This window comes from Lepisma saccharinum, chromosome 23 (genome assembly GCF_977018435.1).
Source record: "Lepisma saccharinum chromosome 23, izLepSacc3.1, whole genome shotgun sequence".
Lineage (NCBI taxonomy): Eukaryota > Metazoa > Arthropoda > Insecta > Zygentoma > Lepismatidae > Lepisma > Lepisma saccharinum.
This window is the reverse complement of record NC_139251.1, coordinates 60,121,504-60,148,265: the sequence shown is the minus strand read 5'-3', so window position 1 is coordinate 60,148,265 and position 26,762 is coordinate 60,121,504. Positions and strand designations below refer to the sequence as shown.

The 26,762-nt window shown below is 36.6% G+C and overlaps 2 protein-coding genes across 2 annotated transcripts in view; one reads left to right on the top strand and one right to left on the bottom strand.

Annotated features, from left to right (window-relative positions):
* Positions 1–7,517, top strand: part of LOC145977782 (atrial natriuretic peptide-converting enzyme-like) — a 202,600-nt gene extending 195,083 nt beyond the window's left edge. Inside the window, exons 15-17 of the mRNA XM_083110058.1 lie at positions 1,192–1,315; positions 3,985–4,133; positions 5,635–7,517. Coding sequence (XP_082966184.1) covers positions 1,192–1,315; positions 3,985–4,133; positions 5,635–5,808 — 447 coding nt within the window. The 3' untranslated portion in view covers positions 5,809–7,517. The remainder of the gene's footprint in view (positions 1–1,191; positions 1,316–3,984; positions 4,134–5,634) is intronic.
* Positions 7,518–12,227: 4,710 nt separating this feature from the next.
* LOC146005274 (armadillo repeat-containing protein 3-like) lies at positions 12,228–24,978 on the bottom strand. The gene is made up of 2 exons (XM_083144391.1): positions 24,961–24,978; positions 12,228–14,828 (listed from the first exon to the last, which is right to left on the bottom strand). The coding sequence occupies exon 2, from the start codon at positions 14,803–14,805 to the stop codon at positions 12,298–12,300; it is 2,508 nt and encodes an 835-aa protein (XP_083000517.1). The 5' UTR covers positions 14,806–14,828; positions 24,961–24,978; the 3' UTR covers positions 12,228–12,297.
* Between the last annotated feature and the right edge of the window lie 1,784 nt (positions 24,979–26,762).

The window sequence follows — 26,762 nt, the reverse complement described above, 5'->3', positions numbered from 1 at the left end:
CAGTGTAGATGGGTTTATTGGGAGTGAACAGTTAAAATGACACCAGATCCAATAATGAATACAATTGAAAATAATAAATTGATTATTTTATTTGAAACTAACTCATTACCCGGCATTGCCCGGGTGTTTATTTATCCCAATCTTGTATTAGACAGGCAAATAATTTACATTAACTATAGTGTAAAATGTAACTAATTTTAAATGTGATCGTGAAAGTAACCAACAGCTTAGCGACTCCGAAAACTATGGATTCGACACTAATCTAGGTAATTTTTGGAATTTTACTTTACAGCCCCTCTAACCCCCCATGCCGCATTGGGAGTGTCACGAAAACTGCGGATTTCATTCGCAACACAGCCTGAATGTTAGACAACCCGAGCAACACTATCGTTGTGCGGATTGCATAGAGTCACGGACGTCTGTTTGTGCGGAATTTAATATCGGTGGTTCTCGATTATTTTTACGTCACCCCTTCCCACCCCACCCAGGGTGCGAGCGGTGTCATACCCCAAAATATTATTACCAGATTGCAAGTGATACGTGTACCAAGATTGGTTAAAATTGCTCCAGGCGTTCGAGAGTTATGCCGGAACAAACAAATACACACACACACATACATCAGTTATATAGATCACACAAATGAGGAAATCACTATGAAGAAGTCTTCTTTGCATCGTTTTGAGTCATTGGAGGCATGTGTTAGTCCATATTTTGCAAATTTTTAGTTCCTATGTATGTGCGTATAAAGCCACTTGTTAGTGCATTTCAATAAACGTACCGGATTATCTCACATCGGAACAACGACTAGGAGGTAAATGGCGAACATACATTAGAACACAGGCAAGATACTACGTCACAAGAAATAACAGCCTATGGTACAGAAGAATGATATATTCTGGCACTAAGCAAACATAAAAGTATATAAGTTAACTTACACAGTACTTTACACAAAACTAACTATTCACGAAAGTCCGCGACACGAAAATTTCACACAACCGTCTTTCATTGACACTCCCTAGTGTTGCCAGGTCCTATTTGAAATTCATTCCTACTTTGCGTTTACAATATTACTAACACTAAGGAATATTGTAACCTATCTGGTTATAAACTTCTATTCCAAATCTTCACATTATGTTAGTTCATTCCAAATAACTAATAAAAATTATGTTTCTTGCTTCTCTTTCGTTACAGCTTGAGACTCCTGTGAAATTCCATGAAGACTTGATACCAGTATGTCTTCCCCCTCAGAATTATCACCTAAAGCCAGGAACCCTGTGCACTGTCATTGGATGGGGAAAGACCGAGGATAGTGATGGTAATCATTCTTTACATTTTGCTGGTTATAAGTAGACCTCGGATTTTAAGTTTTCAACCTAGTATTTTTTCCTTTACAGGTATGTAAGAAATGAAAAGTTATGTTAGCGTTTCGTTAAAAAACACAACAGCTGATGACGTTTTATAGTGCCTAAAAGAACCTATTTTGCTTGTTAGAACCTATTTTATGATTATGCACCTAAACCAAGCCTTTTTTTTAGGTTTTAATATATTTTTAAAGGTTTTACAGGATTTATGTCACACAGAGGCATTTATTTGCTTTCTTTGGTCACGAAAAGATTCAATGACGAACATGTTTGAAACATACTCTCTGTTGATTTCCCTTCCTCCAAGCCCATGGTGATTTTTCAAAGCTCTAAACAAAGCAAAATGCCTGGTGCCACTGTTACCTGTACAATTGAAAGTCGTCTGATCTGTGTAGTCTTGCTCAATTTCTCGTCACTTCGGTACTTTGTGGCATTCACGCCTTGCAAACAAACATTTCAGCATTTAAGTTTGCACCACTGACTATGATTTTGTTGAAAAAATATTGTTTTCGTCATTTAAGGTGATCCTAACAGACAAAATTGCGGAATTTGACTGTGGATAACATGATAAAAAGATTGTTGCCTAACTATACCGCGAAGAGTGGATTTTAATAGCAAATTTCAAAAGGTATGTTCTGCCATTGCCGTAGCGTTAGGCAACACACATAACGTTATGCAAGATGGTGCGTATTTCAGGATATAGGTGTCCCATTTTCATTGCCTGCGACCATACCAAATCAGCATTTTTCAGGAATTTTGAACTATTTAAAGTGTTTTTGAACGTACTTCAGGATTTTTCGAGCCGAACTTAAGATTTTTAGGGTTTTTAGAACCTATTTTAGAGTTTTTCAAACCTATTTTAGGATCTTTCTAGCCTATTTTAGGAACCAAAAAGCACACTTGTTAGAATCTAAAAATCCGAGGTCTAGTTTAACAGCTTTAACTATCACTTCTTTAGAATGTGAACTTTAATGGCAGATTCATACTTCTCGTGCTTCATATATACTCGTATCTCTATTTTCGTAATTTTACATTGCTCTTCTTCTTCTTTAGGCTAATCGGCATGATGAGGATGAAAGATGAAATGAAAATGAAGAAACGATAGAGTGAGATTATTTCCGTAACAGCTCTGGCCGTTCTGCGCTTGCACCTTGGGAGCGAGTCATAACTCCCGACGCCTCCAATCAAGATGTGAACCCCTGACGTCATCTCTACTCTACGCCTATAGCTAACTCTATTGCTCACGCTGTACACTGCTCGTAGACTCGCTGGTTAGACTCGCTCAGTCAGCTGGAGATGTTCCGAATGCACTCTGACTCGACACAAAAAACGAAGCGCTGAAAATAAAGTCAGAACTCGAACGCAGAGGCGACTTAAGAGCCGCGCTATCCGGGTGACTGCTAGGGGCGCCAAACCGGGGTGTTCTCCTTGAGAAGTGCTAAAGCCTTAATCTTGATTATATGCTTGGCTAGGTGTTTTAAAAAGAGTTGTTACAAACCTGATATTTCATATTAGAAAAAATAACACTAAGTGGAAAGAAGTTTCTAGAAAGAAGCATAGATGGCAGCACAAAGTAAATAAATATAAATGAATTGTTAGAAGATAAGTATTGGCTTAGTAAAAGTAAATATACAACGAAAAGATGTAAATTAGATGAAAGCAATGTATAAAAAGTAGATAGTAGGTGAGAGGGAAAAGTAAGTGTTTTTTTGTCATTCAATAAGTTCAAGCCTATACATAGTCAATTGTTAGGCACACATAAAGAAGTACTCAACAAAGTAAAAATTCAGGGAGTTCAGAAGTTCTACAAGGAAAACACATATGAATTTACTGCTGCATAATATAATACATACAACAATGCAAATCAAGTAGCAATTTAAGCTAAAACATTACTGTTATTTTGATATCATTATGTAGGTATTACATAAATGAATACCTACCAATAAACGTATGCTTTGACGGTATTACTTAAAGTATTTAAAAATAAAGCTATTATTGTTCTTACTTAGAATCATAAATATATGGCATGGTCTAGGTTTTTATTGGGAGTGGAAAGTAGGTGAACCACAGTGAGGGGTGCCAAAATTTCACATTGCCCGTGTGAAAATTGTATCTTCAGCCCCCTCTGCCCGAATCCACAATTTTCAGTAGTGAGATTGTGAATCGACCACTGGACGTACTCTGCTACTGTATGCAAAGTAAAGACTGATATGTGACTACCTTCACATGTTGAATATCTGGGTTAAACGTTACTGAGAAAAGTTGATCATTTTGACGCCCTATACACGCTGTGAAAGTGTGTCAGTTTCGTGTAGCCACATTCTATACTTATATATTATTTTACGAAATATTTAGATTTATTGCAGTTCTGTTAGTTTAGATTTCCTGAATTGAGTAAGTAACGCGATTCAATTGTTTCATTCTTACTCAGTAACCATTTCATGAACTGTTGCAAATTTCAAGTTTGTGAAGGTTTGATTCAGATCAGTAAGTGAACTTTTTGTAAACACTCATTCTCCAGTTTTCAGTATTTTGATAAAACTAAAAGAAACAACGACACAATTTTTTCTGCATCTTGAAGTTTAGAATTAACCCATTTATTTGTATTTTTTTCAATTTCTAGAGATGGACTATGAGCCAGCAGTCAATGAGGTGCAAGTCCCTGTTGTAAATCGTGACTTATGCAACACCTGGTTGACACATGTGGAACTTAATGTAACACCAGGAATGATATGTGCAGGATATCCAGAAGGAGGTCATGATGCTTGTCAGGTAAGAAAAAACTTTAATGAACCAATGGGATTGGAATTGTGGAATGCAGGTAGTGACATAATCTACAAGATCTACAAACATTACATTTGTAATTGTAGAATAATTATATGAACTACTTTATTTCATGATTCTTATAAGGTTGAAACTGGGCAACACTAAAATACACAATTGTCATTAATATTTTTGTTGATACACTAAATACAACTCAAACATCAGCAATATTAACGTGGTTGAGATTTTACTAAAGATTGTATTGTTTTTCTTACTTTCTTTTTCTGACACTTTTGGCGTGAAGCGAGCCCCGCGAAGGAATATACTGGCCGTGAACTCAAGACGCCAGTACCTCGCTAGTCTGCAAAATGCAATCCAGGCTGTACTATTTCACTAGAGAATTGAGTACTGTTCGTCAGAGAAGTCTATCATTCGTTAACGTCTTTAGTGGGAATGAATGATGACCAGGTGACGCTGATGAAGGCACAAGTAGAAATAAACGCTCATGCCTAGGCTAGGACACGAACTCAGATCCAAAGTACTCAGCTCGGTAAGCCAATAGGCTGGCATGCTCTTTTAAACAATACAACGCAACACTCTAGCAAACCGAATAAACGTTATTGAAAACCAGGCACGTTTCAGAAGGTTATTGTGTAACAATATGTAAATCACTTTATCGCACATATATTTTAGTTTATGTTGTTATTTTCTCCCCGATGGCGTAGTGGTAACGTCATCGCCTTGTAACCAACGGTTCCTGGGTTCGATACCTGGTGGAGGCACATTTTACAGTGGTTCGGATCCCACATTAAACTGTAGGTCCAGTCCTGATTACCCTATCTGTGCATAAAGTGGACTTAAAATATCAATTCAAGGTTTGTTTTCTTTATGGCTAACGCTGTATTTTGAATTCTCTGGTAAGTAAATAAATAGATAAATAAATAAATAAGTAAAATTTGTAGTGATTATTTATATTAAGTATGTCTTATAATCCACAGTGTATAAGGAAATTTAGTGTTATGCAGTTTATTTGTACCACATGCTCCAAAAACTTCACATTAATGAGCAGTTACTCAGTTTTATTATCAACACACAATATTACAATATTTCCATTTGTTTTATTCACAGCAATAGTTCATATTATGTGAGCAAGTACTCAGTTTAATTCATTCATACCACCCACATGGAGTGTACATGCTTCAAGAACTTGATACAGTTTTATTAATTTCGTACAAGGTTCTCGTTCATTTATATCAAACATATGTATATCGGAATATTTTTATATGCGTGTGGGGAAGGGGTAATCAGTAAATTATTAATACTAGACATGAACATTTATTTTATTCAGAGCCATTTTAGAGTACATGCTCCAAAAACGTGATAAATTAGCAGGTATACAGTTCTATCCATGCCACTCAAGCTTATTCATTTTACTTATACAAAATTAAATATGCATGTTTCAAAAATGAGCTAAGAGTATGTATGGATCTTATCCCACTATGTATTGCAGGGAGACTCCGGTGGCCCACTTTTGTGCAAGAACAAAACAACAGACTCCTGGTTTGTTGGTGGAATAGTCAGCTGGGGAATAAAATGCGCCCATCCAAGGTTACCAGGAGTATATACTTATGTTCCAAAATTTGTGGACTGGATCCATTTGCAAATGAACCTATATTCAGAGTGAAGAACCTGGAAGGGGATTTGGATTCTGAAGGAAAAAAAACAAGAAAGCATCACGTGACAATACTGCTAGACCAGCTACCTTACAAAGCTCATCAAAGATATGCTGGGATATCTTCGGGATATCTTTATTCCATGTATAGAATTGTACATGGTAACTTAAGATAACAGCAAAAGTAAGTAAGGAATTGCAACAACGTGTCTAATGCTGCGCACATTATATTTGTATGGAAATGAAAATTGATTAATTTTTTATTGTACACACAAGTTATAGATATCAAGCTGATAGTATATACTAAAAGTTAGCATTGTTTTTTATGTCAAATCAGCATACTAAAATTTGCAAAACTGACATTTTAACTGTGCTTGAGTTGTTGGGCAATAGTTTTTAATTGTTAATTAGTATATTTGATGTTTCACACTTGTTAATGATCTCAAAAATCAAATTGTATGCTGTGTAATCAAAAACTATTCGCTGTGGTTTATTCTTTAATCAATTGTATTTAAGTAAATAGTTCTTGAAAGTGTTTTAGAACAGTTTTAAAGACTTCTTGTAAGAGATCTGCATCCGATTACTGCGTTTTCTTGTTAAAGGATGTTTCTGAGTAGTTTTTGTCATTAAGTGACAAAAATATTAATGTTTTATACCAAGGAAATATATAGTTTTTGTTAGTGACGTATACTTGTATTTTTATTTCAAGGTTTGAAAATGTTTAAGCGTTGTCTGTGTAAATTTGTTAAGTATTTTGTACGTAAGCATAAAATTTATTAAGCAATGACGATATCTATAAATCTATTGCTTGAGTAGTTAATAATTCGTGGCTCTTAAATGACAATAGACTGAGAGATATGTGCTCACGTAGTGTAGCTGTCACAATATGTTGATGTATGTTAAAAAAAAATTGAACGACAGATTTGCAAGATAAGCAGAAAACAATATATGTAATTTTCCTTTTGATTTCTGAGCCTACGACCTAAGAGTTCCTATTCATGACAAATTCAGTGTATGGTACTGTTTTGTAATTGTATCTGTAGGATGTATTGTTTACTAGTATTTGTTTGCTTTCCAAAGAATGTTTGCTTGACGTAGAATTTAAATAGAATGTTGATATTTAATTCGATTCGATTTCAGTTATGTATTTGTGTATGTTTTTAAATGTTTTAAAATCATTATATGTATTAGGTTTCTTCAAAATATGAAAGGTATAACGCACTTATGCATTATCTCTTTAAAGTAGCTGTAAGAAAAGTTGTATGTTATTTCTACTTTATGTGGTAATTTGTCTTGTATTACCTGTATCATGCATTCTATAGTGTACAAGAAAAGTCCTGAAATTTAGACAAGGATTTGAAAGTTTCAACAAATTTAAAGGAAGTTTAAGGTATTTTAAAACTAGTTTTACAATTTGAAACACTTCATTGCAACAAGTACCTACATTACAATAAGCACAAAATCTATGTTAATCATAAATTATAAATTTGGAATGGAATATAATGTCTTAATTAAAGAAAGATGACAACAAACAAGTTGTTCGAAAACGCACAATGAAAGTACTTTTAAAGCGGTTTTTTTACAAGGTATGTGATATAAATTTTTATACATTGAATATTCTCAAAAATCTTCATTATTAATACATAAGCATGCTGGGGTATTATACAACTGGATTTGACCTAGTTAGGTGGATAACTATAATGTAGAATAAACTGTGTAGTATTGCATCAATTCATAAATACATGTAATTGTATTCTTGAATTGTAGAGGACTACAGTAACAGACAAAGAAAAAGTAAATGAATTATAATATGAATTTGAGGTATTTTAGTAAATAAATAATATTTGTATTGTGTTAAATGTATAAGAGAAAATTTGTTTATTGTATTGGGCAATCTTCCGATGTGTGGAGACATTTAAGAAACTCATCATCAAAAGCACAAATTATATTTTACATTTTGCTCGGATCAAGTTTGATAAAATATCGGTTAACACAACTGATTATAATTTACAGTACCTTTAAAATGAATCAGTAGACGAAATAGAACATTGTTGTAGAAATAAAGAATGTGAAATTAGTTATAGTTAAAATTTATCTCAAAAGCGATGTACTGTATGGAACACCATAATCATATGAAGTTAAGTCTAATAATTATACTTTGAATTTTAAAAAGCAGAGTAATATCGAAATAAGAATCTTAAATCATGTTCACGTTGGTTAAATATTTTGAAATTATGTAAAATATTGGTATTGTTAAAAATCAAGCTATCACTTTTATTCTATGGTGATAGTTAATATTCACTAATTTTAAATAAAGAGATTAAAATTTTCAACGTATTCTATATCATATAACATTCTGTGCAGAATGTTTACAAACCAAAGAGTTTATTTGAATTTAAATCAAATATTCAAATTTGTTTGCAAATACATATAATCTGCTGAGCTGTTCCAAATAATTTCATTTTAATTTATTCAAAACCTTTACCATGAAGAAAATCAAGATGGTACTATCCTTATCATATAACACAACTGTAAATTGTCTTTATAACCTAATTTCATTCAATCAATCCATGTTCTTTATCAACCCTAAATACTAAATTCTCATGCAGAATACAGTCTAGGTTTAACTTCTAATGACTGATTGAGACAAAGAATGAATTCTTGAAATTTCAAGACTTGTTTTTAAGCACATTACTGTGTGTGTGTATTTAGCATATTATTATGCTACATAAGACACAAATATGTTCCAGATATTTCCTTCAAAAATGAGAACTCCGCATAGATAACTACAAAAATAATAATTATCATAAGAAACTATTTTTAATAATACCTTTGCACACTCATCCTACATTTCTGAAAGTTTAATATGAATCTCACAAGGAAATCTAAAATGTGTACAAAGGTGACACAAACTAGTCAAAGCAAGTTGGTGAAACTAATACTTTCTAGTCACAACAATCCAAAAAACTATACATTGTAAATAACGTTTCTTGCAGAAATGCTAATTCATATAAATCACATGTTATTTTACCATGTCAAATTAATGTAGGTGTGACAGTTTTACTAGTCTACATTGTGGTCTAACAACTTGCCATATCGAATCTAGTATAAAAGCAAAACATTTAATGCATTTAATTTTTTTATTTTCTAAATTAATTGGAAGTGGAATATAAAAAACAAAGGAAAGAAATTACTTTACATAAGCATATATCATTATTTTTATGGTTACGCAAGTATTCTTCAATAGTATACTCTCTCAATTCATATGAGCATAAATTATATTACATTTTCCATTTATTTATGAAACTTTATTTATTTCAAATAATATATATTATATAAACTTATTTATTCATTTTTATAACGCTTGTATATTAGAATGTTAATAAAATAGAATAACGAAAATTTAGGCATGTATGAATTAAGTACAAATAGGAGGCAAAACACAAAATTTGTAGTATACGTACACTTATAATACAAACTCCAAGAAATGACAATAATTCCATCAAAATTGTATCAAATTTGCCATTGTTTGTAGCTTTCAATGTACACAATTTCTAAGAAAGACAATAATTTTTAATTTCTAATTTAGTGATTTTCAGATTTTCAATTTTACGAAAAATTCCCATTATACACAATTACCTGCAATTTCTACAAATCAAAAATCAAAATACTATCTTGATGAAGACAATAAGAAAGTTTTTTCACAATCATATTTGGTGAGGTACTCGTGAAATTACGAGCTTCCTGTAAGTCATATTTGGAATATAGATTTTTGTGATCTATATATTGACTACTATTCCCAGAAAGTATGCTTCCTATATGTTTGGTGTATTTATATGTGACTTGAAATATTGTAAATTATACGATACGTAGTATTAGACTTCGTAGATTATTAATATTGTATTTTTACATGAAATATTTATGTGTAACACTCTGTCAGAACTTCTCTATAACAAAAGAAATATCAATTGTTAGCAGTGTTCCGATAATGTCTACATTTGAAACTTTTGAGTCATGTTTTGCTTACAATGAAAATAAGGTGCACCAGTAAATATAATGTTAAAGATTGATATATTGAATTGTAAGTTCTTTTTTCAATTATACAATTTCCAAATTCGAAATTTTGTTGGTTTTTTCTCTGTTGATGCAGATTGTTTACAATCGTAAAACCAAATTATATTGTAATTGTAAGAATTAAAGAAACTAAATTGATACTTACAAGATGTGAGAAGGTATCTATTATTACATAATAAATTGAAAATATAGTTCTGTATATAGAATAACATTTATATACCAGACAAATTTTACTTGAATCGAACCCTATAATTTCAGTAAATTTCTACTTGTTCTAATTGTAAATTTAAAAAGTTCAAAACAGGACTTAAAGAACCTTTTCAAATGTTAGTCGAACTATGGTGCTGTAAGAAAGTTTGAAGTTACCGTATTTATGTCGGTAGATTTACTTGATCTGAATCTGTATTTTTTTATGAAAATGATATAGATTAGAAATATTATGGAAGTGTGTAGATACCAGGAATGTGTCTTTTGTCATTTGTACCACTAAACGCAATGTTATAAATGTGCTAAATTTGTATTGCATTGTATGAATATGTATAATTAAATTGTGTATATAAAATTAAGAGAAACACAATTATTTGTATGCTATACCAAACTAGCTACAGTTCAACTTGATGTTTCCATCTGTTATAGTTTTAACCAGATGCAATATTACAAAGTACATGTTACCCCTTGATATATGTACGTATATCCCATATTATATAATGTTTGATGTTTGAATGCTTATTATGCTTGTTAATATAAGAAATAAGCATTCAAAACATCAAAAAGCCTTTCTTTAAGAATAGACACAAATTCTTATCTTCCTGCCCATCATGTTGCATTAAGTATTTTGAGCGTTGGGTTCGGCTTATTTCTTGTTCAAGATTTTAACTCTTGGCATCGCACTGTTACTAAAATATACATTCAGAACTGTTACAAAGAACGGAGCTCCTTTCGGTTACCTCCTACAGCATTAAGAACCAAATTTCAATTATGACTAACGCAATTTTAAGGTGGAAGTTGCTGGGTTCTGTTTTGTACGTAAACAGATCCCGCGGCCAGTGTTGCAATCCTTACTTAATTGTTTTAAAAACTCCATAATTTTACCCCGATAGCATTCTTTGCTTATTAGCATAGTGGGACTGGAGTGGAGACGTGCAACTACACGAAACTACAAGCTTTGGGCCTCACACGTTACTATAATCTGCCTGCGCGGGCAAGTCTGATAAAAACACAAGTCAGGAAAATCAATTACAGTCTTTGGGCTTTTCGGGGCACAGCCCCGGCTGCCCCAGCATAGTTACGGCTCTGCTGTACAGTTAGGTTAAAGTTTGTTTTATGTCCACCTTATGCTAAGTTTGACACTTCCAATGTGTTTATGTTGCATTTGAAGCATAGATGCGTGCCAATTCAAGAGCCGAATGAGGATTTTCTCGATTGATTGAATAAGGTTATTTTACGTCACTTTCGCTAATCGCAACGATGAGGATGAGTGATTTAATTGATGAATGGACACACTCGCAAGGAACACCAATGCCCAGGCTGGGATTCGAACCCGGGTTACCTTGCTTCTTAAATCATGAAGCCTAGCGTTTTTCCACGATGGCTCTAAGCAGCTAAATAATTCATCTATCTTCTTGGAGTATAGAAGACGTACTTTTGGAGAGCAATGAGGACTTGTAATATTTTAATTACCCACTAAGGAAGATATTTGGAATGTGCAAATTACTCACTTAGGGGTTAAGTACAAGTTGACGGCATGGTCACCGCGTCATCAGAGCGGAGTGTGGATTTAACGTTTTTGATTAGCAGTAGCTTGAAAATCATATAGCTGCACGAATAAAACTTATAGAAGTACAAAGGCTATATTTATGTTTTGTGTACACTTACCGGCAATAAAAAATGGGACACCTATATCCTGAAATGCTCACTTCCCTGCATGGCGTTATGCGTGTTGTCTAACTCTGTGGGATGAGCAAACTTCGATAAGAAATCTTCGGTTACCGCCGAAAATTTACGCAACGCTCATAACGCCATTGAGTGAAGTGATTCATATGTCCCATTTTATTCCCAGTCACTGTAGAAGACAATTTAGCAAGGCATAAAGGAGCTCTTCCTATTCTTCATTCATCTCAGAGCTGTTGTTCATCTTGTTCCACTTAGTTCGTCAACTTACCCACCCCTTGGGGCATGTTGGCTGCTTTTGCACTGCCATGTCAATGCCATTTTAGGTATGTATCTGAATAATTTGGTCCATTTCCATGCATTATTCTCGGAGTTACAAAGCAAAATACGTATATTAACATCGTTAAAATGCCCAAGTCACTCACCTACGTGTGAAATAAATTGAATTTTGGTTTTGGTATCTTCAATTTTTTTATTTATTCATATACATTTCTCAAACATCCTAAAGTTATATAACGCTTTGAGCTTTTCAGTGTTTTAAAATGTTCTTTTAAAAGAATCAGTGTAATAATTAGCTTCCGAAGAGTCTAATGGAATCAAATGTCCGACATCATGAATGAGATCAACAATGCAATTAGGTCGCAACAGTCGTTTCGGTACTGTCTCTCCATCAGGCGGCACCATTGTAATTTCAATCCACAGGAGACCGTTTTCACCACGAACGAGAGAGCACGGGAAACCAAGCCTGTCCGCAAGTACCTTGAAGAGGATTGCCCGATGCTGGTACCCTCCTATCCTGATGAAACCAATGGGGACTAGATTGGATGAGATGTCGACTTTGATCTGGTTCAGATGGTGCTGCAGTAAGGATTCTGAGGTGCAGTCGATCCCAGGAGCTGGACCAGACATTTTGTTGTTCACAAACTTGGCGATGGACTCTGCCTGCTGTTTGACATCTGCATACTCGGCGACTATATGTTTCAGTTCTTCAACGTAGCCGATTAAGTACGTGTCACCTTGGAGTTTGCTGTAGTTGCTCAGGTCGTCCACCGGATCCGTTACCACAGGACCAATTTTAGACTTTGATTTTCCACCTTTCGCATCAAGTACTTTGGGTTTTGCTGCTGCCTGTGCTTGCTTAGCACGTAGCTCTACACTGCTGTCCTTCACTTCCTCAGGCGGTTCAAAATTAGCAACAAATATTGGGTGAAGAGGACTCACGCAGGAGCTTAGAATGTTCTCCAGCACGTGGAAGTCGTGATTTCGCTTCATAAAAGGCGCCACGTAAAATCCACTTCCGGTGATGTCGGTTGGGTCCAATCGTCCCGTAAGAGAGAACTTCACCGACGGGTTGCTGTTGAGAAGGGTATCGATGGCAGTGTTCCAAGAAGAGCACACCTTTTCCACTATCCTCTTCTGCAGCATGCTGGTGATGGCATCGTTGTTAGCAAGAGCTAACGCTATGTTCTTGTCTATCCCTGCGATTTGGATCACCATGGTAGCAGCGTGTCTCAAGGGAAGCTTGTCAGCCTTCAAGCACTTGGTGATCGTCATGGCGCCGGGGGCTTCCAGAAACAATTGACGGAAGGGTGACTCGCACAGGAACCCACATAGTGCCAGACACGACTCGGTCTTCACTTCCGAGCTTCCTGATTGAATGCTTGAAAGAAGGACTTTCACCAACGTGTGCTTTATCATCTTGTTTCGTATCTCGCTGTCCTTTGACCACACGCGCAAGCAGCTGATCAAACTGATGGTCATCTCTTCGGAGATCAAGCCGGCCAGGGTGTGCAAGATGTCGTCCAAAGCCTTCTCCTCCAGAGCGGACAGCAAAGACTGGTGGCCTGTTTTCGAGAGGACTAGCAAAGCTAAAGCAGCAGCTTGGCGAGTATCGATAACCCTGCTGCTGTCTTTGATAAGGGATATCAAATCGCTTATTGCGTTGTGCTGAAACATGTTCTCGAGCGCTGAAGAATGTTTCGACATGGCAACCAAACCTTTACATGCCAATTCGGCTAGCCGTGGACTGTCACTTTTGAGAAGGGAAATCATTTGAAGGTCAAACTTCTGAATATATAATGAGTTACGTACCACCTCCAACTGAGCGAATGTCACAATTGCTTCGATAACATTCTCCCTTAAGGCAGCATCTTGGCAGGAGTTGGCATAGCAAACCAGCTGCGCGAGTGCTCCAATGTGAAAAAGGTACTCGGCATTCTCTGCGTCTTGTAGGTAACCTTGAAGAATCCTCAACATTGGTAAGTGAGCAGCTTTCTGGACATTCTCAGGGTCCAACCACCCTAGCAACTCCTGCAGCCCTCCTATGTTCCTAAACTTCATTTGCATATCGGGATACTTTGTCAGCAAGGCAATGAGGGTCAGAACTGCCTCTTGGTTCTCAACGAAACTATTCTTCACGATAGGCATAAGGATGTCGAATCTAAAATTCCTTCCCCTGAATCCCCTTATCCCGTAGGGATCTTCGATAACATTGCATAAAGCTTGGATACTGTTTCTGATTACGTCAGGATCCGTAGCAGTTCTCAGCAAGTGCATAAAAACGCTTAAGAACCGTGTCTTGAGAATCTCATCGACACCAGCTGGGCTTGAGGTCAACCACGACAAAATCAGGGAGAAGAACTCTTGAAGAATCGCATCCTCTTCTTTCTGCAGAGTCTCTACAAAGATGTTGATTCTATCCGGTTCGTCTATCAACTCAGACCTCACTTCGGGAATCTGCACCAACTGCGCTACAAGCTTGGCCGCGAAACGCCTCACGTAGAGGTCTTCGTGGAAAATTATGGCGAGCAGCGGCTGCAGGATTTGCATCTTGTACAGAGCGTATAAGTTAGCATCATTCTTCTGGACGAACTTGTCCAACGAATGCACCGCTCTGAGAACTACCTCGTTCTCTATGCTTTGGAATGATAGAATCGCGGTTCTGGCGTCCTTGAATTCAAATCGAACGCAGTCGAAGATGTTCTTCGTTGCGACGTTTCTATCCTCCCGAACCTTGCCAACTAAATGTTTTGGTTTTTGACCCATCTTTACTCATCAAAGGAAAGTGTCTGCAATGTAAGAGTAACAACATTAATATTTAATGGAAATATTGGGAGAAGATTTTAGTGATCATCATATCAACAGTCTTTGTTATTTGTTGCTCTGCATGTCGTGTATCGTCTCGCCTAACGCAACCCAACAGAAGGTTCTTGGACACGTTGCATGCTTACAGAAAGAGTACGTGTTCACATTAATGTATAAAGTACTGTATATTCAGAAAGTAAATGTGACCAATTCTGGAACTGGGACTTTCTGGAACCTTTCTATCAGCAAGCAAATTTCAACCTCACTTCCACGTAGTACGCCCTGGATTCCATTTTGCAGACTAGCGAGGCTCTGGCGTTTGGACTCACAGCCAGTATATTCTTCTGTGGGGTTCCCTATATATTGCCCTTTCATTAATTTTATTTTATACTCATTCATCCTCAATTTCGGGATTAGCCAAAAGTAGCATAAAATCGAAGTAAAATAAACAGAATCAAACAAATCAATCAATCGTATAACACCACCTCAGCGGTGGTGGGATCGCATTCTGGGCGGCGTTAGCTCATAGCTACTCGCTTAGATTTAGCCTCAATCCTTCTCAGGAGAGGTACCTAAATAAGTTGTAATCTATACAACTCTAAATGAATGGCAACACACAAATTGGGGTTTTTGATCTTTAAGACTGAACCGGCAGGGACATAATTAGTGAAAGGAATTACCTGTCTCGTATTTGAATACGTAGTTGATCGATAATCCTCCTATGTTCACTCACACACCCAGTCTCCTCCTCCATCTCTTGAACTTTCCCCCTTATCCTCTCGTTCCGAAATCCAAACACCGACTCCCGCTTCTACTTCTCACCTCCGATCACCTTTCCTCCGTTTCTGCCCCTCCTTCCTTTGTCTCTCCTGCTTCCTTTTTACAACTCATGATACTGGAAACGTTGCTGTCGTAAGCGCATTCCTTATATGGTACACTACGCAATCAACAAACCCACCCAGATAGCACATAAGCTTGTGACGAGCTTGCGATATTCCATGCGCATACACTAGATGGAAGTGCGACTCAAATGTTAAACACACATAAGTTTTAGTAACATCGGTAAGGATAGCTTTCATTATAATTAGTGCAAAAATGTGTTTTATTATCCTTCGAAAGATGTGTGAATATTGAAGTTGCAACGAAGATCAGAAAATAAAATGTGGTGATAAATATTTTTATCCCAGACTATATAATCAGTGATCGGTTAGTTCGTATGAACTTTCCAGCCTGTTCATTACCAGTGCGTAGTTAGAGATTGTTTGATTATAATCAATTAATAATCAAATATAATAATTATTGATTAGTTCATTGAACTTTTCATCCTAACTATTGCCTATTTTGGGGGAGCACGAAAAGTTTCTATAAGTTGCAAAGAGAAACTGTGACGTTACAAACATAAGTGTTTGTTATTAATTACCCCAATTGTTTCTAGTTTTGTTATTATGAATGTAATTGTATACAATGTACATTACAGCCATGTTTATACAGATATATATATTTAGCTTAAAGATACATATTATCGCTTACTTCGAGCATTGCATTCTGTAAGCTTAAAGCTAGTTAAGAAAAGCTTGATGCAAGCATGCCTTGGCAAGCTTGCTGCAACTTCCAATTGTGTTAACTAGATTGCTTAATGCAACCTTGCATCCAGCTAATAGCTCCATGGTAAGCTTGCTTCATGCTTGCAGCAAGCTGGCTGTGCTATCTGGGCAAGTACTGAGTGTCGAGAAACCAAATGCGGGCGTTTGCGGCCAAATGTGGAACTGACGCTTAGCGATGACAAAATTGTTTGCATCATGTAACATCGATACGTCGCATGTGAGGTGTGCCACATAGTAACAAGACGGGAATTTGTTCCCACACAAGTTTAGTTCTGCGTTGCAGACACTCAAACAAGTAGTAAAACTTGTAAAAGAAAAAAAAACTAGTAAGAAACTGCACGTAGGTTTGTAAAACAGTAGTACTTGCTAATTACGATAATGTATCTACACAACTCAGGACATGTTTGATTAACTGATTGATTTTTATATTATAGGCCCATCACCACATAGGCTATTTTTGCCCGCCACGCAATACGGGGATAAGCTCCTTATCTAGAAACAAAACTGAGAATATCAGTCCCGTAGCCAGGATTTTATTTCTGGTGGCTCATCAGTTATCAGCACAGGCGTCACCAGAAATATTTGTAGAGTGGGGCAGGCCATAGATAAAACTTGATTAGTAGAATTAATAATGTTAATAATAATCACAATAATAACTGTTACAAGTTATTAATCCAATTTTATTGTTATTATTATTATTATTATATAAATGAAGAGAGTTTGCTACTCTATCCGCCGTATGAGTGAATATCCAACACAAGTATTGTCCATTATTTTTCTTACATTTTGAACAGTTAGTGTACTGAAATTCATAGTTATCGTGTTTTGTTATTAACTATTTACACATTCCGTTAAAAAAAAGTTTTAAATGCTAGGGCCAAATTTTATCAATGAATTTTATATTGTGTGAATTCTCACAAAGAAAACTATACATTATACATTTACCATTTATTATTTGCATTAAATGATGATAGGGGAGACCGGGGTAATTAGAACATGGGGTTATTGGAACATGTTAATGTAGAATAATTTAAAACGAAAAGACTGGTGTAATAACATTTCATACCTATGTACCTACACTAAACCTACATGCAGAAAATTTGTTATTGGAATAACTACACAAAAGTAAGTTTTATTTGACTTTTATTATACACCTGCAAAAAATGATGTGACGCATGTTTGGTGTTTCTCTGCTTCTGCATATACTGGATGTGAATGAAAGAACCCTTGCAAAATTTTCTTCACCCCTATAATAAAACATAAGGTCACACATCTTTTCATGTGAGTTTGGTTGTCTATGGGCAATTTGTCTGGTTTTTATAAGCAAAGTTCTTATTACCCCAAAAATTTCTGCAAAGGGGTTATTAGAACATTGCGTAATTTGCTTGATTTTGCTTGGGGTAATTAGAACAGTCATGGGGTAATAAGAACATCATCTTGAAATACCATGAAACGTAACTACTTTTGGAACAACCTGATTTTAGACTGGAACAGAACCAATCCTGGTGCTCGTTTGCCGAAGTCTGTCTTTGCTCAGTACATAGGGAGAGTGTGGTCTAGGAGTTTCAAGAAATCATACCTAGTGTCGGGATTTAAAACTACTGGTCTGTTTCCACTGGATGAATCCATGTTTCCAAGTGAAGAATTTGACCCCCCTAGCACGATTTCGTAATCAAAGTCAAGAAGACATACAACCTGGATCAACAGTTGTTGCTGATGTTCAGATGACTCAGAATTCACGAAATACAACTGCCTCCACTGACATCCCACCAGGAGCAGTTCAAGATCCAGTAAACATTCACACTGCCAGCCAACCAACCACTCCTTCCTCTTCCATTACTTCAACAGCAATGCCAACGCCTTCAGATGTTGAAAATGTTCTGAATAGAAGTACTACACCACCATCCCAGTATCTGTCTTTTGAACAATTCATCAGAGAATCTCTTAGTAAACAACACAGACCAAGCGGACAAAATCCAAGAACAATGTCTAGTGGTAATCTATCAAGAGTACACCTTTCTGATCAGTATGGCGAAATTCTAACAACTGAAGATGCTATGCAGCGACTGAAAGAAATGTCTACTAGGCCTACCAGTGCCAAAAAAAGAAATCGCCCTACTCAGAAAAAAATACCCACAGGAAAGACCAAAAAAGACAAGAAAAGAATGTCCCTTCAATCCAGCTCTACTTCTTCAGAAAGTGAAATAGACCTATCGCTCAATGATGAAAACAGCACCGACATTGAAGATGACGTGGAGCCACAGGCTGAAAGTGAACCAGGCCCAGCAGCTGAAAATCAGCCAGGTTGTTCTGGTATACCAACTGTTCCAAAACGGAACACAACACAGGAAAACAATGAGGAAAGTGGTAGGCCTAATGAGGCCGATGAAGAATCAGAGGATGGCGATGTAGGCCTATTCAAACTGGAAAAGTACTACGCTGTATATTACGAGCGAAAGTGGTATGTTGGTAGAATTATTAAAATCTCTAATGGCCAGTCTAAAGCAACAATCAAGTTTCTGGAGGAAAAAGAAACTGGCAAGTTCGATTGGCCACGAAGACCTGATGTTGAGGAAATTGATAGGAAGTTTATATTTTACGGACCTTTGGAGTTAAATGGAATCGGTCCATTTACCCTTCCATTGTATGACATCATTAAGAGCAAGTATGAAGCTTTCAAAAAAGAAATCAAACATTCAAATCAGTAGATCTACTGGTGCCAAACTGACAAATGTTAATATGGGTCAAGTGTTCTTTGGTGTAGCTTTTGTCATGTAGCCTATATTTTATGGTTTCATACATAATTGTTTTTTGAGACTGATAAGCTTAATTTCTGTATATATTAGTTTTTCACGACAGTTAAACCTGTTAGTGTAAGTTATCTTAAGTGTTTTTAGAAGTATTAGCACTACTTGTTACAAATTGGAGTAAGTTTTCCTCCAAAAAAGATGCTTTTTTGTACTTTTTCTAATTGATATACTAGATTGTACATGTAACTATTAGAAGTTTTTTTCTTTACTACATTGTAGAATGGCCTGTAACCTTTCAAATAAATCATAGAACACTGATTTTCATTCACACATGTTTGCTTCACAGCTGGGAAATTGAACTTTATGAAAAAAGACGTTAACTTGGGATTTTATTTAAACAAGCATTGATAACTCCAGAAGAAGTAGAGCTATTGTGTTCAAATTTGCAGGGTAAATGGGACATTTATATATGATGTTTGTATTACCCCAACAGCAATCTAAAGCTATTCAGTTGAAATTTTTAACTTATGTTCCATTAACCCCAAATGGGGTAATTGGAACAATTTTATGGTGTCATGACAATTTTTTTTTGGACGAGTATTTGCAATGCAGGTATGGTCATTATTTTTTTCAAAAATATACAAAAGATGTCCTTTGAAATGGTAGAAATTTTTAAAAAATCCATCAGTAACTTTCTGAGTAATTTACAGTGGAACTTCTACAGGCTGTTTCCTGTTCTAATTACCCCGGTCTCCCCTAATAATAATAAAAATATAACCCGTTCCTCTAATATACACAAACGTTTTTCGATCTAATGTTTAATACTGCTAAGGAAGTAAAATTAATTACCACTATACATTATTTAAATTCGATATTTGTAGGATTTCGGGGAAGGGCTTCATCCCCCTTAGTTCTCCCCCTGGCTACGTGCTTGGAGGATAGGGCATTAACAGAAAAATAAAATAAAAAGTTCTTATAGCTCGACCACAAGGAAAAAAACCTTCCGTCCAAAGCGTTCGCGCATCTTCCCTGCCGTTATCGGTGCTCGGGGCAGCGTTGCCAGGTCAGACTTGAAAAAATCGGGAGATTCTTCCTTGGGAAACCAGAAGATCTGCTACAAAATCCTATGATCGACCTTCTCGGGGGCGGCATAGGCGTGCGCAATGGGGGGGGGGGGCAAGAGGATGTCTGCGGATTTTTTCCAGCGAGGGGGGAAACAATGTATTTTTATGAGGTGGGTAAACGAGGCATATTACCCCGTATAATGTTGCCCTCTCAGAAAACACCACTTGAGTTTGAAATTATCACGTTCCTACATCCCTATTATAATAATGGATGTTAATTACAGTGACTGAAATCAACTCATACGTGTGAAATAATAGGTACTTTTATGTCAACATTCATTTTCCAGAAGGGGAGGGGGTGGCGACCATCCTTGCACTTCCTTCTAGACGTAAATGCCGCTATATAATTTTGTAGAAAATTAAGCATTTAAGTATAGAATAGTATATTAAGGATAGAAAATTAAGTATTTTCAAGCCGATGAAAGTTCCAAGCAACTACGGGGGAGGGGGTGCATTATTTCCTTCGTAATTGAACTATGCCGCTTCGTTCTGTAGGAATTTTCTTGTTATTAACACTCACATGCTTTATTCGTCAGTTATGCTGCCTGTATGTTGCTGCATTTAATATATAATAGACACACACACACACACACATACATATATAAAATAATTTGCCCACGCTACGAAGTCAGTATTTCTACTTAGTAAGGCAAGGACGTTTCACTGTGTTTGTGTCACTTCATTCATTTCATCAGTTTTTCATTCATCCTTGTTGTCGTACTTACCCGCCCCCCCCCCTCCGGACGCCCAGGGTAATGTAGTAATAAAATAATAATAATGTCCTAGCACATCGTTTGGCATAATTTCACAGTTCAAACAGCACTTTTCATGGCTGAGTGGAGTTCCACTCTCCCCTCCATGTTCAAGTAAGGTGACCAGGAAACTTGTTTTTGAGCAGGCCGTCGGAGGTGCCATAGCAATAGTTTATTATGGAATCCTACCGAGAAATCAATAGGTCTGGCAACACTGACGTTGGCCGCTCTGAAGGCTCCTTCCTCCTGTCTTTTTCCCCCACCCACTAGCGCGATGGGGTCTGCGCAGGTTTCTTTCCTTGTGGTTCCACTATACCTCAATTACTAAAGCAAATCCTGTCATACACTCTACTAACAACAACCCATACTATATGGTCTCCGAGGATAAAATCTCCATATGCATTCAAAGCTGAATCTCTAAACAGAACAGAGAAGGCCAAACACAGGACAATATGATCCCACAGAAGATTATCCTGACCCCTGATCTAGGCGCCAGAGCTCCGTTAGCCTGCAAGAAGCAGTTACCGGGATGTACTATCTTGAAGAGGTTGACTTTTGGTTGACTTCGCAGAAGGTCAACACACCTTACACCCCGTGGAAAGAAATGGAGCAGTACTAACGAGCTAGCTCTGTCATCTAAGGAATGAGTGTGCAATTCCCGTATAAGGCTGATTCATTTTTCTTCCTTTTTACCTCTTTGGATATAAATTAAGGTGCAGATGCTCTGGTAAAACGAATATCAAATAATATTGAAAGAGATTCAAGGTATAATCACGAACACTTCTGGATTTTAACGATTCTATTGAAGTGTCCACGACAAGAAAATAAAAACTGAATTCCTTCCTATAAAATATATTAAAGAATTTAAAAAATACACAATTACCAAAATTACATTGTTCACTCAACGGCTAGGCAATGTTCAAGAATCCCTATTAAAATACCGTGTATGAGAATGTTTATATTTTTTGTCAGTTTTGAATATTATAAGTATTGTATGAGCATGTACGAGAATTCCTTAGCAAAATTGCATTCATAGTCGGCTGAATTTTGACGAAACATATCTGGACAGGTTTTTCATTTGACCTTATAGTCAAGGGGTTCCGGGTTCGATACCTGGTTGAGGCACAATGCACAGTTATTCGGGTCCAACTATAAACCGACCGTCCTGTCCCGATTAGCTTCTCTGTGCATAAGTTCAAACAAACAAAAAATGATTCATACATGTCTGGACAAAGTGTGTTACTGCCGTCCGGTAGTTGTGGTATTAATTTCAGAACAAAACTATTAATAACCAGGGAAGTGAAGTTTTCGTTTTAAGGATAACACCGACAAGTTGAGGAAAGCAAAGTAAAGTGTTTAAAATGTATTTGGGTAAGTTAAGGAGGAGTTTTTGGTGTTTCGGAATCGCGAAATGACTCCAATTATGCAATTTTTCAGAATATCACCGAATTTTCACTTTAACGCGAAAAACGCAGCGAAATATGCACTACAAACTGGGCATAACACTTCTTCTGTTCAAAAAGAACTATGAGATTTGTCCGTTTCTAGTCTAGCTAGTGCAAGTTCGATTCAAAAGAGTTTGTCATGCTTCATGTATTGCAGTTTGGTGCAGAAATGACAGACAATGTTTTGACCTTGTCCTGAAATGGAATTCGCCACGGGGATCTTCTCGGAAGGGAAGTTTTGTAGGAACGGGAAAATTTTCAGGGAGAGAAACATCCGTTGTGTGGAGAAGGGCATAGGGGTGTGGGTGCATGTTTGTACACCAAACGATATTTTGAGGTCTGAGAGGGATTTTTTGGCATTGTTAGGGAAATTTCAGTCAGTCAGAATCACTGAAGCTGCACGATTTGTGCAGTGTCTTTCATTTCCTTTTGATTCTGTGGTGTACTTCGCAGCATCCGAAAGCCAGCAGTGAATGCATTAGTTTGGTTCTGAAAGATTTTATGCTTCAGGTAGACCTACATTATTTTCTAATCACTGAATTGCAAAATAATATGGGGAGCGAAAGTATTCCTTGATTAAGCGCAATGGAAGTGAGAGGCTGCTTCACGACCACACTATACACATAAAGGATAATCGGGATTGGACCTACAGTTTGTTGAATCCGAACCACTGTGGTGTCTCCACCGGGTATCGATTCCGAGACCGTTTGATTACAAGGCGGCGACATCACCACTATGCCGCGCCGTTGGGGGGAGGCCAAAGAACAAAATTAAAGCGACTGTAACAAACCGGCAACTTTCTGTCGTCGAAGGCTTCGAGAAGCTTAAGGAAGGAAAGAAGACAAGGAGTACATCGCACTTCTAACTGTGGAAGCCTTTGTTAAAGCAATCATTCCATTAGAGTGAATGAGAAAACTGCTCTTTCTATTTAGAAGTTTTTTCTTTTAAAGAAAGTGTGGTGAGTGAATACTGTGAACATTTACAACGCACCATGTGCGTGGAAAATCATCAATGTTATTGTAAACTGATAAGTGAATTTATGAAAACAATTCTTGAAAATTTTATTCTGTGCGAGTGAAAGATTTGAAATATGATTGTGTTCAAAGATTTGGGTGATATCCTTCAATAAATATTTCATATTTAATGACCGATGAGAAGTAGTAGTTTTCGAAATGCAATAAATTTGGTCATTTCTCACAAAGGTAAGCCTTCGATTTATTAATATTTGCCTTAATTTTCCATAACTAAAGCAATGTGAAAATCTTATGCATAGAAGAAACTGTAAAAACGAATGTAAAAATAACACATATTTTTGCTTTAAACCGCGAAAAATAACACAGAATTGTAGTAAAAACCCGAAATTTAGGGAAAAATAAAACGAAAACTTGATGTCCCTATTAATAACTCATCCTAAAACATTATAACACACTGATCTCAATTGATTGATTGAGTTGGTGTTTAAGTCCATTTTATGCAAACTAAGGCTAATCGGGACTGGGGTTACAGTTTAAAGTGGGATTCGAACCACTATGTGCCTCCACCGGCTATCGAACCCGGGACCCCTTGATTACAAGGCGACGACGCTACCACTGCGCCATCGGGGAGGCCACACTGATCTCAACACAGAGATTGTATCTCTTTATTCGCCTGATACCTAAAGTGTTCAGCAAAGCTTAAAAAGTGACTTTCAGTAATAGGATAGTAGTAAACGTGCTATTATTATTAAATACTTTGAGGATTATGACCAGTGACAGTGCCAGGGAAAAGTGACGGGGGGTGGAAGGGGGTGCGAGAATATATTCTATGTGGCAGTACATTACTTGTACACAATGTATATGCGTGTATTATAGATCTCTAGTTGAGGTATTGCAATTTGCAAACCGCATAAATGTAGGCTTACAATGACGTAGCACCTGAAAATATATTCTTTATTCATACATTGTGTTTAGTGTTTGCCCTTCTTTGTGCACAAGTGACATGGAACCAGCTAAAGTAAGTGTATTATTAACGAAATATATCCCAACGAGCCTCATCACACATATTGCATTGTGCTAGCAAGATATAAACTTTTGTTTACATATGCTTTAGGAAATTTTTGATGGTGCGATCCGCACCATTATCTCCCCCTGTGAGCACCCGTTGGTAACAGAAATCCTTTATTTCACATCTCCTCAATGAAATCAGTCTCCCCTTATTTGTTTATTTGCTTTTATCCACATAAATCCATGTAGAAAGATGACAGTGTTGTTTCATAAACAACATGAACAACAAACTTGGAAATACGTTTGGATTAAAATTTTGGACAAAGGTGATCGACGGGTAAGTTTAGGCCTTTTATATATATATATATATAATTCCCTGGATAAGTATTGACTATACTTTCCGAATTTAAATAACAAATATAGGCTATATACTAAACTACAAAATTAAACACTGCTTACCCTTAAAGGCAATCAATATAACATCATTATTAATCTAAGGTTCGCCTATAACCTGTGCAGCTATTTTATTGGTGTTGCCACAAAAGCGTCAATTTGTTTTCGATACCGTCAGTAATTTCTCTCTTGCCCAGTGCTCCAAGTGGAAATTCCTAACTGGCGGGGATACTTTGTCGAGTTTGTTGATAGTAGGAGGGTCTTATGTAAATTATCCTCCACATTCTGAATTCTAAATTAAGTACACTTTTCTGTCACTATAGTTAAATTCATCATTCTGGGGTGATGCTTTATGAAAACTTTCTTATCTGAGGGAGGGATAGCATCTCCTACGAGTTTCCCTCCAATTCGACCACTCCTCTTATCATCAGATTAATGGGGCAAGTAAAATGCTAGGGTCAAAAACTAATTTAGGGAAGACTCCACCGATCTTATTGTTTTATTTCATAGTCAAAATTGTTATTTATTTTTGAATAGAAAAATATACAAAAATAATCTTCTGGTACATGGAAACATATTTCTCACACAAAAGTCTAAGTTATTTTGAAAGTTAAATGCGCTAATCAAAACATCGGTAATATGTTGAAATCAGCCACATGCATTGGGCACATTTGAAGAGACGTGGGGCACATTTGAACAATGTCTTGTTTTTATTAATTTTAGTGAAAATGAAATGTTTACTAACACGTTATACGTTTACATGATCATAAATTTCGAAATTCTAGAATCGGAATCGAAGAATTTCAGTGCTTGAATGCGGGTTCTTCCCCTTACACCAAAGAGTTGTAGTTATTTCAAAATTACGTTGCTTATTTTCGGTGTTTTTAATAAGATATTTCTCTGGAAATACAAACTTCCAGGAACACTAACGAAGAGCACCCATGCCCACGCGGGGATTCAAACCCCTGATCCCTGGTGTTGTCGCGCGCTGTGCTAACCAATCCGCCACGGAGGTCGGCTTTTCGCAATGAGAGGTCGAGGTGAACGATAGATCACAGCTCATGAAACCATACCCGGCAATTTTGTTTCTATTCCATGCTGCGTGATATTTACAGATTAATTTAAAATCGTAATCGTATGCAAACTGATGCTCCGTTTCTTTGTGTACGTTAGAACCATCTTTATCCTGAAAAGATGTACTACTTAACGATTTATAACCATTCGAAATAGAGCGAAATGCTTCACTTAATAAGTAGTGCAGATGTGCCGATTCTGAAACCGAAAATGGGTCTCAGTCGGGCTCGCAGTGTTGCTAACTTGTAGCTTTTTACGATGTATATTTTACAGTGTAGCCAACTCATAGCCTTTTTACGATGTATGTTTAACAGTATAGCCAGCTTATTGCAGCCTTTTACGCTGTTTCGAAAATGGGGCTCGGTGAGGTCCGGCTTATCGGAGTCCGAATTAACGAGGTTTTGCTGTATTCTACTGCTAGTTAAGCAACATTTTTCTTACAGTGTCTGTGGAATAAAATGTGAAACTAAACACTGTTGATTAAACATAACTACTACCCTTTAAATACTTTCCCACATTTATAGCTATAAGTGAACAATTTTGTGCCACGGGTGGGGCAGATACTACAGACTGTCTCTTTACTTAATAAGAAATTTATTTTAATTTTTGTGAATTTTCAACGGGAATTTGTGAGTTCCGTTTTAAATCAAGTTCATGCACGGAAAGGTGAATCGGGACTGGACCTACAGTAAAAAGTGGTATCCCAACCACTATGTGCCTCCATTGGGTATCGAACGCGGGACCCTTTAATTACAAGGAGACGACGTTTGAAGGGGAAAAGTAGAACAGTTAAA